Here is a 12576-nt window from a genome sequence, read left to right as displayed (position 1 = left end):
CTGTAAACCGTTCACATTCCAAGTTACGATCTGTAATGAAGTGCGTTTATTTGTTCTCCTATCGCTAGGGCCTTGGCCGTACCCCTATAGTTTAACCAATTCCTCCTTTTCAATATTGTAGGTAAAAGCCTCTCCTTCGATGATCAGTTTATCATATCTTAAACGAAATCTTTTCTTGTTTTCTATAGCTTCTTTTATTTTTGGTTGTAGTTTATTTCTGATTGTTCTCACTCTTCTGGTAAAATCCTCACTGACACTTCTATGCTCATCTTTTCTGTAATTTTGTTTTTTTCTCCGTTTTTGTTGTAATAATCTACTCTCTTTTAAAATATTCTCTTTTTCCTTGTAATTTGCAAATTTTGCTATAATGGGTCTGGGGTTTGTTTTCGTATTGATTCTATGGGCCCTTTCTATTGCGATGCTTTCTGCATTAAGTCCAAGCTTGTCTGTTATAAAGTTTCTTACCTTCTGTTCGCTTATTTCCCACGTTTCCTTTTCCTCCTCTGTAAAGCCGTAGAAAACTAAGTTGTTACGTCTACTTTGTGCTTCAATGATGTCCATTTGCTTTTGTAAATATATGTTGTCGGCTCTGATTTGTTTATTTTCTTCTTCAATATCTTTCAATCGTTGATTTAAAGAGTCTATTTTCCTGTTCAAATTGTCAACTTTGTTTGAGACTTCAATTGTATTTTTAGCTATACTTTGTTGTATTTCTTCGTTCATATCGTGCATTTGTTTAAGAATGTCTTTTAATGTAGGCTCTCTGGCTATCTCGTCTAAAGTTGACTGCCGAGTTTGAGTACCACCGGTAGGCCTAGGCCCTGGGTTAGACTCTACGTCTCCTGCTAAGATAAGTAATGTTATTGCACAAAAGATGGCTACCCTTAGCGCACAGCTGTCACAAGTGATTTAATTTTTGTTCCATTGTACCGTATGAGGGGGGTCATTCATGCGTAGCGGCCTCTTATTGGATGATGGGTTGGTATATAAAGTGTGTGCGGGAACGGCGCGAGGTTGAAACAAGGAGTTGGGAGTAAGCTGAGTTTTGCATTTCTTGATTGGGTGTGGCAAACTACTAGTGTTGTATGGATAAGAAGCTAAGCGGAGAAAATAAAGAAAACCAAAAGTAAGAGATATTTGATGCACACTTCAGCGATATTGTAGTCTTGGAATTAATAACTCCTTCACTTGACTAACGTTTCTTTTACGTCTGATAATTGAGTGGTAGCCTATAGGATTGAAGAACGGATTGACTAACTGAATGCATAACCAAAAGACTCGGGAAGTCAGAACACTTGTAAATACAGAACAGTAACGATATTGGAATTGAATGAAGACGGAGAGGAAACACTTACCTACGAGTATCAGTAACTTGGAGACTGTTATAGAAAAGAAGGACGGTTGCAGAAATAATATGTTGAATTCTATTATGTACAACGCTTGCTACCTACTAGTATCAGTAAATTGGAGACTGTTATAGAAAAGAAGGACGGTTGCAGAAATAATATGTTGAACTCTATTATGTACAACGCTTGTGTGTGAAATAGTCACCTGATTCGAACTTACATGGCATTCTGATCAACGTTATCAAGTATTGTTATTATAAATATTAATGGATACTGATTTGTGAAATTAATTAACGAGTATTATATAATTATGTGAAAAAGAAACGAAAATAAATAAGAGAAATTAATAAAATTAGTGACTGAAAGATATTAGGCGATGAATGATTTATAATCGAAGTATATAAGACAAGATAGAGAAAGTGTTGTATTAATTAGATCATACTGTAGGGAATGGGGATAGTAATTTAAGAGGGTAATTCGAGATTTATATGATGAAATTAATTGAATAATATTGTAAAGTGTAACGATGATGCAAGTATACGTATAGGGGACTTAGGGTAGAGGGTTTTTTTGGATAGAAGTAAATATTTATTTATTGTTGTATTCATTTATTAGTTTATTGTATTTAACTGGGTTTTGAGTATTGGGAAAGGGGTAAAGGCCATCTCTAGAGATAATTGGGGTAGTAAAGGGAACTTGTAAGATATTTATTTATTTGGTTATTGTTAACGGGTATTTATTTATTATATATTATTGAATGGTTTAATGTGAAACTTCATATGAATGCTCGTTTGAGCCTGAGGTATAAATGTTTAAAAGAAAAGGAAAAAAAAATTAAAATAACGATAGAAGCTCTTGAAGTAATTTGTAACTATTTTTCTGTACGAATAAATTGGCAAGGTTTCGTGACAACAGCTAAAACCTATCGGTAACTTGCCATATGATTTCCCGTTACAATTATGCTTTGTCATCGTTCGTTTCCCTTTGTGGTACATCCCTATTCTTATACGATAGCTTACAATATCAATCATTTTAAGTTTGTTTTCAGTTCACTTCTTTTAAGATCAGCGTGTATATCCGAGGGCTCCTATCTGAGTAATTATAGCCTTATAAAAGGCCTAGCGTATTTATGAAAAACAGTACTCACTCAGCATGTTGTTACTTCCGCATTCTCTGTTGTTTGTGTGCACCTGTATGGTATTAAGGTGTGGCTGCCAGGTGTTGTACTAGTTGTTCCGGCGTAGTTGAAACGCAAATAAAATCCGTATGCCAACAGTAAATTGCTAAAGGGCTCCAGTAAAATAATATACTACAGTGTACTAATACAAGTATTGCAAGTAATCTTCAGGATCCAACAGCTAAAGTGTCACAAACTTCGGCGGGCCCTTTAACTATGTGCCTGTGAGCGTGTTCGAACAAATGAACAAAGGAGGCCTAGAGAGCGATATACTTGATACGTCTGTACTCGACGGTGACCAGCTAACAATTGTACAGTAGTACCCTTGGATTGGCCAAGCAACATAACCACCAAGCCACAACGCCACTCTATTTGAGGAATCTACCATATAAAATCTTAGCATTACAGACGGACATTTCATAAGAATTTTCAATTAATATAAGTTAAATAACTTACAGATAAATGACTTATTTTTCCAAAACTGACATTTTAATCGGTTAATAACTACATGCTAAAATGTCCATCGGTAACATAAAAAATGTAAATAAGTTTTTGCATGATCCTGTAAACATTATAATATTTCCAAAAAACATTTACTGTAACTAAACTGCATCTCATTGGGTTTGATAGATAAAATGTATGGAAATTTCTCTCCAAGCAAGCAACATTGACTTACCTTTTATAAGACTTCTCACAGCTCTATGTAGTCCAAGACCTTTTAAGGCCTTAATAAATTCATCCATTTTTTCCTCTTCTTCACAAATAATTTGTCTGTACTGTAAATCCATGATAAGACTCCATGCATTTTGATAGTTGTTGGGTGGATCATTGTACATATTATCAATTTTTTTCACATCCTCTTGTGTCAGTGAATTTCCCAAATTCTGAATATTTTTTGTATGGTGGTTGAATCTTGTAATAATGATGGGTCTAACATCAGGAAAAGATGGAATGAAGTTTCTAAGTTTGTCTACAAGAGCAAACTGTTTAGTGGCCTTTATGGTATTATACAGAATGGTGAGATCTGTTGAACTCAGATCTCCAGAATCAATTAACTGAAGCAACAAGTCCATTGTTGTAGAGGCTTTATCTAAGTCAACTTCATGAATGAGACCACAATACAAAACTTTTAGTTGCCTGATGAGTGAACGTTCATCATACCAACTTGAAAAACATGATAAAGCCTGGTTAAAAGATTCGCGAGATATTTCTAGGAAAAAGGAAGAAAACACATAAGGAACACCTTTCAAAATAATGTTTGTCAATTTATCAGAATCTTTATTCTTATTACTACTGTACCATACTGTAGCTATCTAGTTGCTACGCATGAGGAGTACATTTATGCAAATTAAGAGCAAATAGTACCACATTATAATTATACTGTAATAGGAAAAGACACCATCTTTTGTTGTCTGAATGAGGTAAAGTAGTACCAACGTTATTCTAATCTGTGAGAATGGATATGATTTTAAAATTCAGGATTTGAAAATCGACTAGCACTTTTAATAAGGATCTACTGTACCTGATGTAGCCATCTTGTCAAACAAAACTTAGTTTCTATCGTCTTTACTTTACTTCTGAAAAAATATAACAAATAACAATTTTGGTTAGCACTATTTGGAAATATCATTCCCTATCAGATTTTTTAGTCTAGGACAGTATGTTAAAGTAGTATACACAGTATAATTTTAGATTACAAATTTTTACATGCATTTAAAACAAACATGATACAGTTATAAACCATGCATCAATTGAATGTAATAACAAACTTTCTACAGTACTTTAGAAATAAACGCATTCATCACATTATTATGTTTATTCATTGAATGATTGATAATTGCATTAAATTGATTTTAAAAATGAAAGTACTGTAGACAAATACAAATAAATTAAATCTTATTCACATTTTATACATTTTGCTATAACCTAATTCAGAACAATCTAGTGGCGAAAGGCAGAGGCCTGAGGTCCCTGGTTTAGGAACTCTAAGTGTGCCTCCAACACTTGAGGCATCGATACGTGTTTTTTCCCCTGGGGCCCCATAAACTCCGGGGCCCCTGGGTTTAGCCAGTGAGTGCTGATAACCACTGGAACAATCATGAGTGTTGTAAGAGATACAGTACAGTATACGCTCTAAAGGTACCTGTAACAGATTTCAATCCTTTGAGACAAATGGCCAAGCGGTTAAGGCAGGGGAGCCATTTACCGTACCTAAAGAGCCAACAACATCAGCAAGGGTTCAAGGCCGACTCGCTCCTAGTTCTGGTGGTGGAACAAGTCTCCTCGGATAAGGACTATAAACCGTAGGTCCAGTGTACACATTTATAACCTGTGCGCACTTTAAAGAACCAGTCCATTATTCGAGAAGAGTAGGGGGTTACCCCGACGTACTGGTTCACAAAATAGTACCTGTATCAGGGGGATTACCACCTATCTGATAGGATAGTGTTTCATTTACTATTGGTAATCATTGACCACATTGCCTAATGACATAAAATAAAAGCATAAGCACAAAGTTAAAAAAAACACACTGTATTTATTTAAAATAAAAAGCTTTTGATCAGTCCTTTTTAACAAAAACAAAAAACTTCTGGATCACTTTTAAAAAGTACAGCTGATGACTGACCAGTTAATTTGTTCCATGTCGACGTGTAATAAAATGTTTAAAATAATAACATTATGTCAATTAATAATTTGTTATATAATAATAATGCACTGTTAAATTTTCTTGGTTCTTATTTGACTTTTAATTTCAACTAAGTTTGTGACTTCAGAAACACTTATTACAGTAAGTTAATTATAATGGACCAAAGTTAATATCAAATTTTATGGGCAGCCATTGGGGAAATATAAAACTAGAAAATATATTATCCACAACAGAATGTAGTTTAAAATATTCCCCAGTACAATTGAAGTAATTTTTATACTCCAGCCCGCAACTTCAACTCCTGTTAACCAAGTTTACTACATGTTGTAAAATAAACTGAATTTATAGATTAGAATGAATTTTCTGTACAACTTAAATCAAGTAAAATATAATTGTATTTATACACCTTTCACATCGCTTAGCAAAACTTAACAAACAAAAAGTTAACAAATTACACAAACACGTTTTGTATGGTGTGAATAAAAAACAAAAAACAAACTCCAGAGTTCAAAACATCAGAGTTGAACAACTGAGTGCAATCCATTCTACAAACTTCAGAAAAGCACCGAGGATAAAAGGTAGCGACACTAAATTATGGTGTTGTTCTGAGTCAGAAGGTAATCCTCAGCTGAAAATTTATTTCTTTAATTGTATTAAAATTATTTTTAATACAATTTTTATTGAATGTTTTTAATTGTAATTGTTTCCATGTATGATGTAATTGTGAATGTTTTGTTTATTTTACCATATTTTCTGTCGAGGAAAACAATTTTTCCATGTACATATTTTATATATGGAACAAATAAAGATTTCATTTGACAAATTTCAAGCCAGAGTGCTTGACGAAATAAATAATTGAATTGAACTCTGGTATTGCAGGACTAATGTGAATAGGGTCTCTCTGGAGTCGATGTAACTACTACTAACTAGCACTCCGGTGTCTCTCTAGAATTTAATGTGAAACAAGTTCAATATAAACCAAACAAAATCCAAGATAACAATAATGAACCAGAAGTATATAATAATAATCGTCAATTGTTCAGTATGGACTGTCATTACAGCCAAAATATACTTTAAAAACACTGCAATGATAATAAACTGACCCATCCCTGCTTATACTAAGGCCTGTAAACCATTTCACTGTCATACAGAGAGACCAGGGTTCAATTCCTGACAACTCCCAGTCTACTCTACTGTAAATGAGTACCTGGTGGAAAATATTAGGGAGGAAGGCAGCGTGGAAAGGAGAACTGGCCACCCTACCACACAATGCCTAGGCTTAGTACAATGAGCTCCTAACAGCTCATTCCCCTATGTTCAGAAATGAATACAGGACTTACCTTTACTTTATGTGTAATATAATTAAAATGCTGATAACATATTCCGGGTTCAAAGTCAAGAATAATATTATAATAAACAAACAGAAATCCAACTGAATTTCAGTGTCTTTGTACAAATACTGTAAGCGTCACCACATGATATGCTATAGCCAATCATAGGCCTACTACTACTGTATATCTTCCTCAATATAATTTGGTTTATTGTTATGCCAATTACCTTATAAAAGGAATGCCATTGTTGAAATTTATACCTGTTCACTTCACACAGACAAAAATTATATTCACAAGGTCATACATAAGGAAATAGATTAAAAATACCCACCTAGATTGATGGTGAAAATGAACATTTACCCAATTTTTGTTAAATTTCAGTTGATGAATTAAAATCATAGGGTCGTTTTTTTGTTTCTTTTCTTTATTTCTAATAATTGTTGGCGTATGTACATGCCATAACAATTTACTTTATATCAATAACATACTTGGGTATTTATTATAAATCTAAATAACAGGAAGTTTTTAATATAAAATATAAAAACATGTAGGGCCTAGACTAGGCCTAGGATAGAAAGATTAAAAAAGAGTATGTAGGCATACAAATGTTATATATATAGGTCTAGCCTAATTTAATTAGACACGGTCATGGAGAGTTTGTAATGTTGGGTGGGAGTTAGCAAAAATTATGGATGACTGTGTGAGAATTACTGGGTGTTATAGTTTACTGTGTTGGCTTCTTTTTTGAAAAGCTTCGGCTTGTTGTTGTTTAAAGACACCTTCCCTGCAATTTTGGACGTTTTTTGGAAAATAATACATATATATCACTTTAAAAACATTAAACCATGTCATTCCTTGTCTTAAATGTACGTTTTATGGTAAATTATGATAAAAAGTGAGAAACAATGCACTACCTAAGTAGCTCGCGGCGATCGACCTCTCGTGGACGGTCTTAGGCCTAGCCTAGCTAGGCTTAGTTTTGTAGGCCTAGCTGGTAAACATCGGTAACGTACGAACATCGTACGCTAGCTATATACCTAGCCTGACGTTGTATAGTTGCTGCATTAATTGTCTTTCTATTTTTGCCAGACTCCGTTGATACAAATTGAGGGAAAACCCGGTATTTTCGCTGAAAAGTTAGGAGTCTTCCATTTGTTTTGGCCTCACGATCGATCGAAAAGTGGGCGAATTACAGGTGAAAAACAAAAATATCAATCCGCGCGCAATGCATTTTGGGATTTATAGCGGGCCGCTATAATTATTAGAATCGACTTATTTTTCACATTTTTAACCGTTTAAAGACGAAAAAAGTTATCGCAATAGGACCATATAGTATTATTTTTACATTAAATATAGTTTGTGATCTTAAATTAGATCTAAAAAACGTAGGGAAGGGGGCTTTAAAGTGGAGCTTCACTCAGACTTTCTCAGCTTATATTATAACAGGGAATATATGGCAATATTTTCCAAAAACTAATTTCTAAAAAATCGGTAAGAAAATAGTGTTTTTTAATACATTAACACTTTTTCAGTAATAGTTGAAATGTATGAAAAATAGCAATTTTCTGGGTGGAGCTCCACTTTAAAAAGGAATGGCGACTTGACGACCATCCGACCTCTAGGATTTAAAAAAAAAAAACACCTCTAATACTAGGTACCCTGGTCTGGGGTTCTAGCTACTGTAGAACTAGCCTAGCTAGGCCTAGGAAGGAGGGGCCGGGATTCGCCTCTTATTAGTTAGGGTAGGGCCTAGGCTAGGCTAGGTTACCTCTCACTCAGCTGTGACAGCCAGGGCCTAGGCCTAGCCTAGTTGCCATAACAATTCTTTATACTAATTTCAACCAACATTAATAAATTGGCAAATATTTTACAATACTCACTTTTATAAGTCTCGAATGCGAAACCATTTCCTGCCGCCGGGCCTGCCGCCCATCCACCGTAGTACGTAGTTTTTAGATTGAAAAAGAGTACTAAATTGTTTCTCGTAAAAAAAACACATGCAATAAAAAAGTACGATAAAGATTTTTGATTGGTCAAAACCGGCATAAATGGGAGGGGCATGCAGCGGCGGCGCATTTATACCACTCCCTCCACCCAGCAGATTTAACAAATACAACAAATTCAAATTCGAACCCGAAAACATTACATTTGAAAAAAAAATATTTTTGGTGGGTCATATGTATCTGGAATAGGATGTACGAGTACTTTTGTAAATAATAAATACAGACCATATTCCTACTAATTCTTTAGTTTTATTAACCATAATTATATATACAATACAATTTTAAGACAGACGAGCCTGACCAGCAGGCGTTTTAAATTTACGTCAACCAGAAGAATAATGAAGCAGATCAAATGATTAATTCGTTACTGGAAACTGAATCCTAGAAATTCATCGCACTATACACAGTATTTCCACATGAAAAAGAGAATTATTGTGATGGGTGCAGGTTAGAATTTGCATTTAAAATTCATATATCCCTGGAGACCTGCATTGCGATGCCTGTTATGCTTTAAAAAAATAACCATTGACCTGATTTAAAAAAAGTAAGAATGTTTCTAATACTAAAATTACAAGTTATACTGAGTAACATTTTAAACTTTTTAAAACTGGCCCGCAATTTTATGGCAAATTGATATGTAGTTTAAGTAGACAGTTTTGCAAATTTATATCAAAAAATTAACTGAACTTTTTAATATAATAACATGCGTAAATAGTATCATAATGAAATTTACAATCCCTAAATCATAGAAAATTATTACATTTTTTTTTTAAAGAACCGTCAAGTAATATTTCATAATAATGTTCAATCTACATGTAATTCATACATTTGCTATAAAAATTAACACCAATTTAAAAACACAACCACATTTAATGGCAGTCTAAGCTTGGTGCTTAGCATGCTTCCAAAGCCCACAGTGCTTGGTTCAAATCATAGCTTTTGCCACATATCAGTGTTTTTCTGAAGGCCACTTTTTATTACAGGCTTTTTTTTAAAATCCAGTTAAATATTTGAATTCAATATGAAAAGCTACCATACATTGTATCTATTACAGTTACACATAATACAGTATACAACAATCCAAATGAATTAACTTCCATTAGACAGAATTCCACAATAATAATTCTAATATTGATATGTAAAAGTTACAGCGAAAACAATATTTTTGCAATTGTAAAAGTAGGAATGTTCAGGGGTAAATAAGGCACTGCATTTTTAAATATGTTTGTAGTTACAACATGATAATTTGCATAAAATTATCTTAAAAGATGCAGGGTTGTGCAAAGCTCACAATGTGACTATTTGACCTACAAAAGTCTAAAGACATTTAAAGTTATTCTACTTGATTTTGGTCTCAAATTATAATAAATTATCCCATACACGGCTATGAGCGCTCACTGGCTAAACCCCATAGCTCCGGGGCAACTGGGTTTATCCAGTGACCGCTCATAGCCGTTACGCCACTGGACATAACACTTGGCATTTTCTAAGCACAATGTGAAAGGAAAAACATAAATGCAATAAAGAAAAGGTTTAAAGCAGAAGAAAAGATAATTCAAATAGTTTGTGTTGCTGATCATGTGCGCCTTGTTTACTGACCATGTTTATACTGACCACACACACTATATGGCAACATCAGATAGCCTACCATAATGCTGATCGGAGAATGCCATCTATTACACTATACAGTATACTGACCACTGTGCTGATGGCTCACTGTACAGTATGTTGATGTGTTAATTTGTTATGCTTGGCTACCACTCCAAGGGTCCTGGGTTCAAGTCCCGTCACATGTCAGGATTTTTTCCCAAAGACTTGTAATAAGGCTTTGTTTATGTAGAGCATCTTGTGTATATGTTTGTCTTGTGAACCTTTGAGGGTCCTTAATGATCAGCAATTGCTGAATGGATCACCCTCATTAAATATGGTCCAAAAATCTGAGTGTATTCATACAATTATATTGGTTAATTACGCATCACGTGTCATTTGGAATTAGCCCTATCTCATGGAAAAGTGATATCTAATGGTGATAATGAACGACTCTAATCAAATGCACGTTCAGCTTTATTAAAAATAGAGCAGTCAATTTTTCAACTTGTAAAATATTCTCACCATCCAACTCATGAACATTCATTATTTGTATACAGTCAATTCTCCCAATACCGGACTCTCTGAAAACCAGAAACTTTCACTATATCAAATTCTTTTTTTACAATTAAAAACAAATTCCGAATACCGGAATTTCAGGAAAACCAGACATATTTGGCCAGCCCAAAGTTGTCTGGTATTGGGAAAGTTGACTGTACTATATTATATACTAATTAGGAACAGAACCATTGACCAATCATTCTTATATAGTGATTTCTGGTATCTAATGTTATCAATATTCCACTTAGTAGTGCATTGAAGCAAGAGGTCCAATACACTCCTATGTTACCAATATTTCACTTCTATGTGCATTGAAGGTCCAGTACAAATCAATAGCTCTACATTGTAAGTACTTTACAGCCAGGTATAAAGTCAACATTTGCTCCAGCCTCTTCTGCAGTGCTACTATAATATTCACAAGTGAGCTTTGTTGTGGCTTACTTGATTACTCTAGCTCACCTATAAGATATAAAGGTCATCATTATTTCTTCATATACATTATGATTGCCCTCAAGATGTGAGATAATGGTTAACAATTTCTGGTTTCAGTAGAGTTTCTTGTTTTTAAAAACTGAGGTTTTAGTATATGAATTTATGAAAAAATCTCTATTATGATATAGCATGTATCAAGCATGTGCATGTCTATAAAGTTTATCGCAAATAGCTTGATTTCTCGATGAACACCATTTCACAGTGCATAATGGGAAGAGCAAATGTCACAACGCTTACATACAAACAACTCATGTACGTACGCGTTGTGAGGTTTGCTCTCCAACCCTTCCAATCATGCGTCGCTCACGTTATTTGCGATAAACCTTATTGCATTGTAACAACAATAATAGTGTCACTTAATGCAAATATAAAATGTCTCAATAAATATTACTGCTTGGTTACCTTGATGAATGGATGTTCTAAAAGCTTGTTAGCAGTCCACCTGTCCTCAGGGTTATGCTGAAGGCAGTGAGATAGGAAATCTTTAGCCTCATCACTAGCTGTGTCAGGAATCTTTGGTATAGCGCCGTCTCCTACCTTGTACACAATGTTGTATTCATGTTTGTACTCATGCCAAGGGCGCTGGAAAATTGTAGATAAAAAATACACAATGAGATTAAAACTGATCAAACAAGTTATTTTAAAATAATATAATTAAACATACTACAGTAAATATTTCCAATCCTAGTGGGATAAATAACTATTATTCATACTTATGAGACAGAGAATAAAAAAAAAATAGAAAACACTAAATTTAGGCCTACATGCAATTGATAGAAAACAATTGTCTTACCTTACCTACACAAGATGTCTGAAGCAGCACAACCATAGCCCTCTTTCTTCTGACTCTTTTTGATCACCTGATTGAATAAAATAATCAATAATTATCATCATATCATTGTGGTGTGGTGATACTTTTTGAGGGGAGGGTAGAGTATGTGTTAAGCAAACATAGATGAGAGTCTAAATGGCCTCTGCATGCAGCATAGTGGGATTGAGAATTTTACTGAGTGGTATTTTTGATGGTTAACATGCTTTTTGCTTAAAAATCACTGGGTTAATCTGTACATAATCCATGCTCTCTTTAATCTAAAAGCTATATACACATTGAGCCTGGATTCCGTTCACACTAACTTAGCCCAGAGTATTCTCCAGCAATCTGACTAAATATGCGCTCAGTGTGAACAAAGCCTTAACATAGGCTCGACAAGCGATGTGTATACATGATAAACTGATAGCTGATAAACACTTACTTCTGGTGCCATGTATGCTGGAGTTCAGTGGAGGTAGTGTATGACGTGTGCTCAACTTATTTGCGCTACCAAAGTCACCCAACTTAAGGTGACCATCGGACGAAAGAAATATATTTGCATCTGTTATTAATAAAATATAGACATTGATAGAACATTACTAACAATTTTAAAACAGTCAC

At 34.2% G+C, this 12576-nt stretch overlaps 2 protein-coding genes across 3 annotated transcripts in view; both read right to left on the bottom strand.

The window, feature by feature from the left end:
• LOC144847623 (uncharacterized) overlaps positions 1-3620 on the bottom strand; it is a 61884-nt gene extending 58264 nt beyond the window's left edge. The window contains exon 1 of the mRNA XM_078704077.1: positions 3200-3620. Coding sequence (XP_078560203.1) covers positions 3200-3596 — 397 coding nt within the window. The 5' untranslated portion in view covers positions 3597-3620. The remainder of the gene's footprint in view (positions 1-3199) is intronic.
• Positions 3621-10996: 7376 nt separating this feature from the next.
• LOC144847617 (mitogen-activated protein kinase kinase kinase 4-like) overlaps positions 10997-12576 on the bottom strand; it is a 42194-nt gene continuing 40614 nt past the window's right edge. The window contains exons 24-25 of one of the 2 annotated variants that reach the window (XM_078704064.1): positions 11547-11681; positions 10997-11111 (exon numbers count right to left, since the gene is read on the bottom strand). In XM_078704064.1, the coding sequence (XP_078560190.1) occupies positions 11103-11111; positions 11547-11681 (144 nt within the window). In that variant the 3' untranslated portion in view covers positions 10997-11102. Of the gene's footprint in view, positions 11112-11546; positions 11727-12576 lie in introns of both variants that reach the window. The other variant, XM_078704065.1, reaches the window with a different exon arrangement.

Source organism: Antedon bifida, chromosome 7 (genome assembly GCF_963402885.1).
Source record: "Antedon bifida chromosome 7, ecAntBifi1.1, whole genome shotgun sequence".
NCBI classification, from domain to species: Eukaryota; Metazoa; Echinodermata; class Crinoidea; order Comatulida; family Antedonidae; genus Antedon; species Antedon bifida.
The sequence above is the reverse complement of the archived record's forward strand: the minus strand, read 5'-3'. Positions and strand labels throughout refer to the sequence as shown.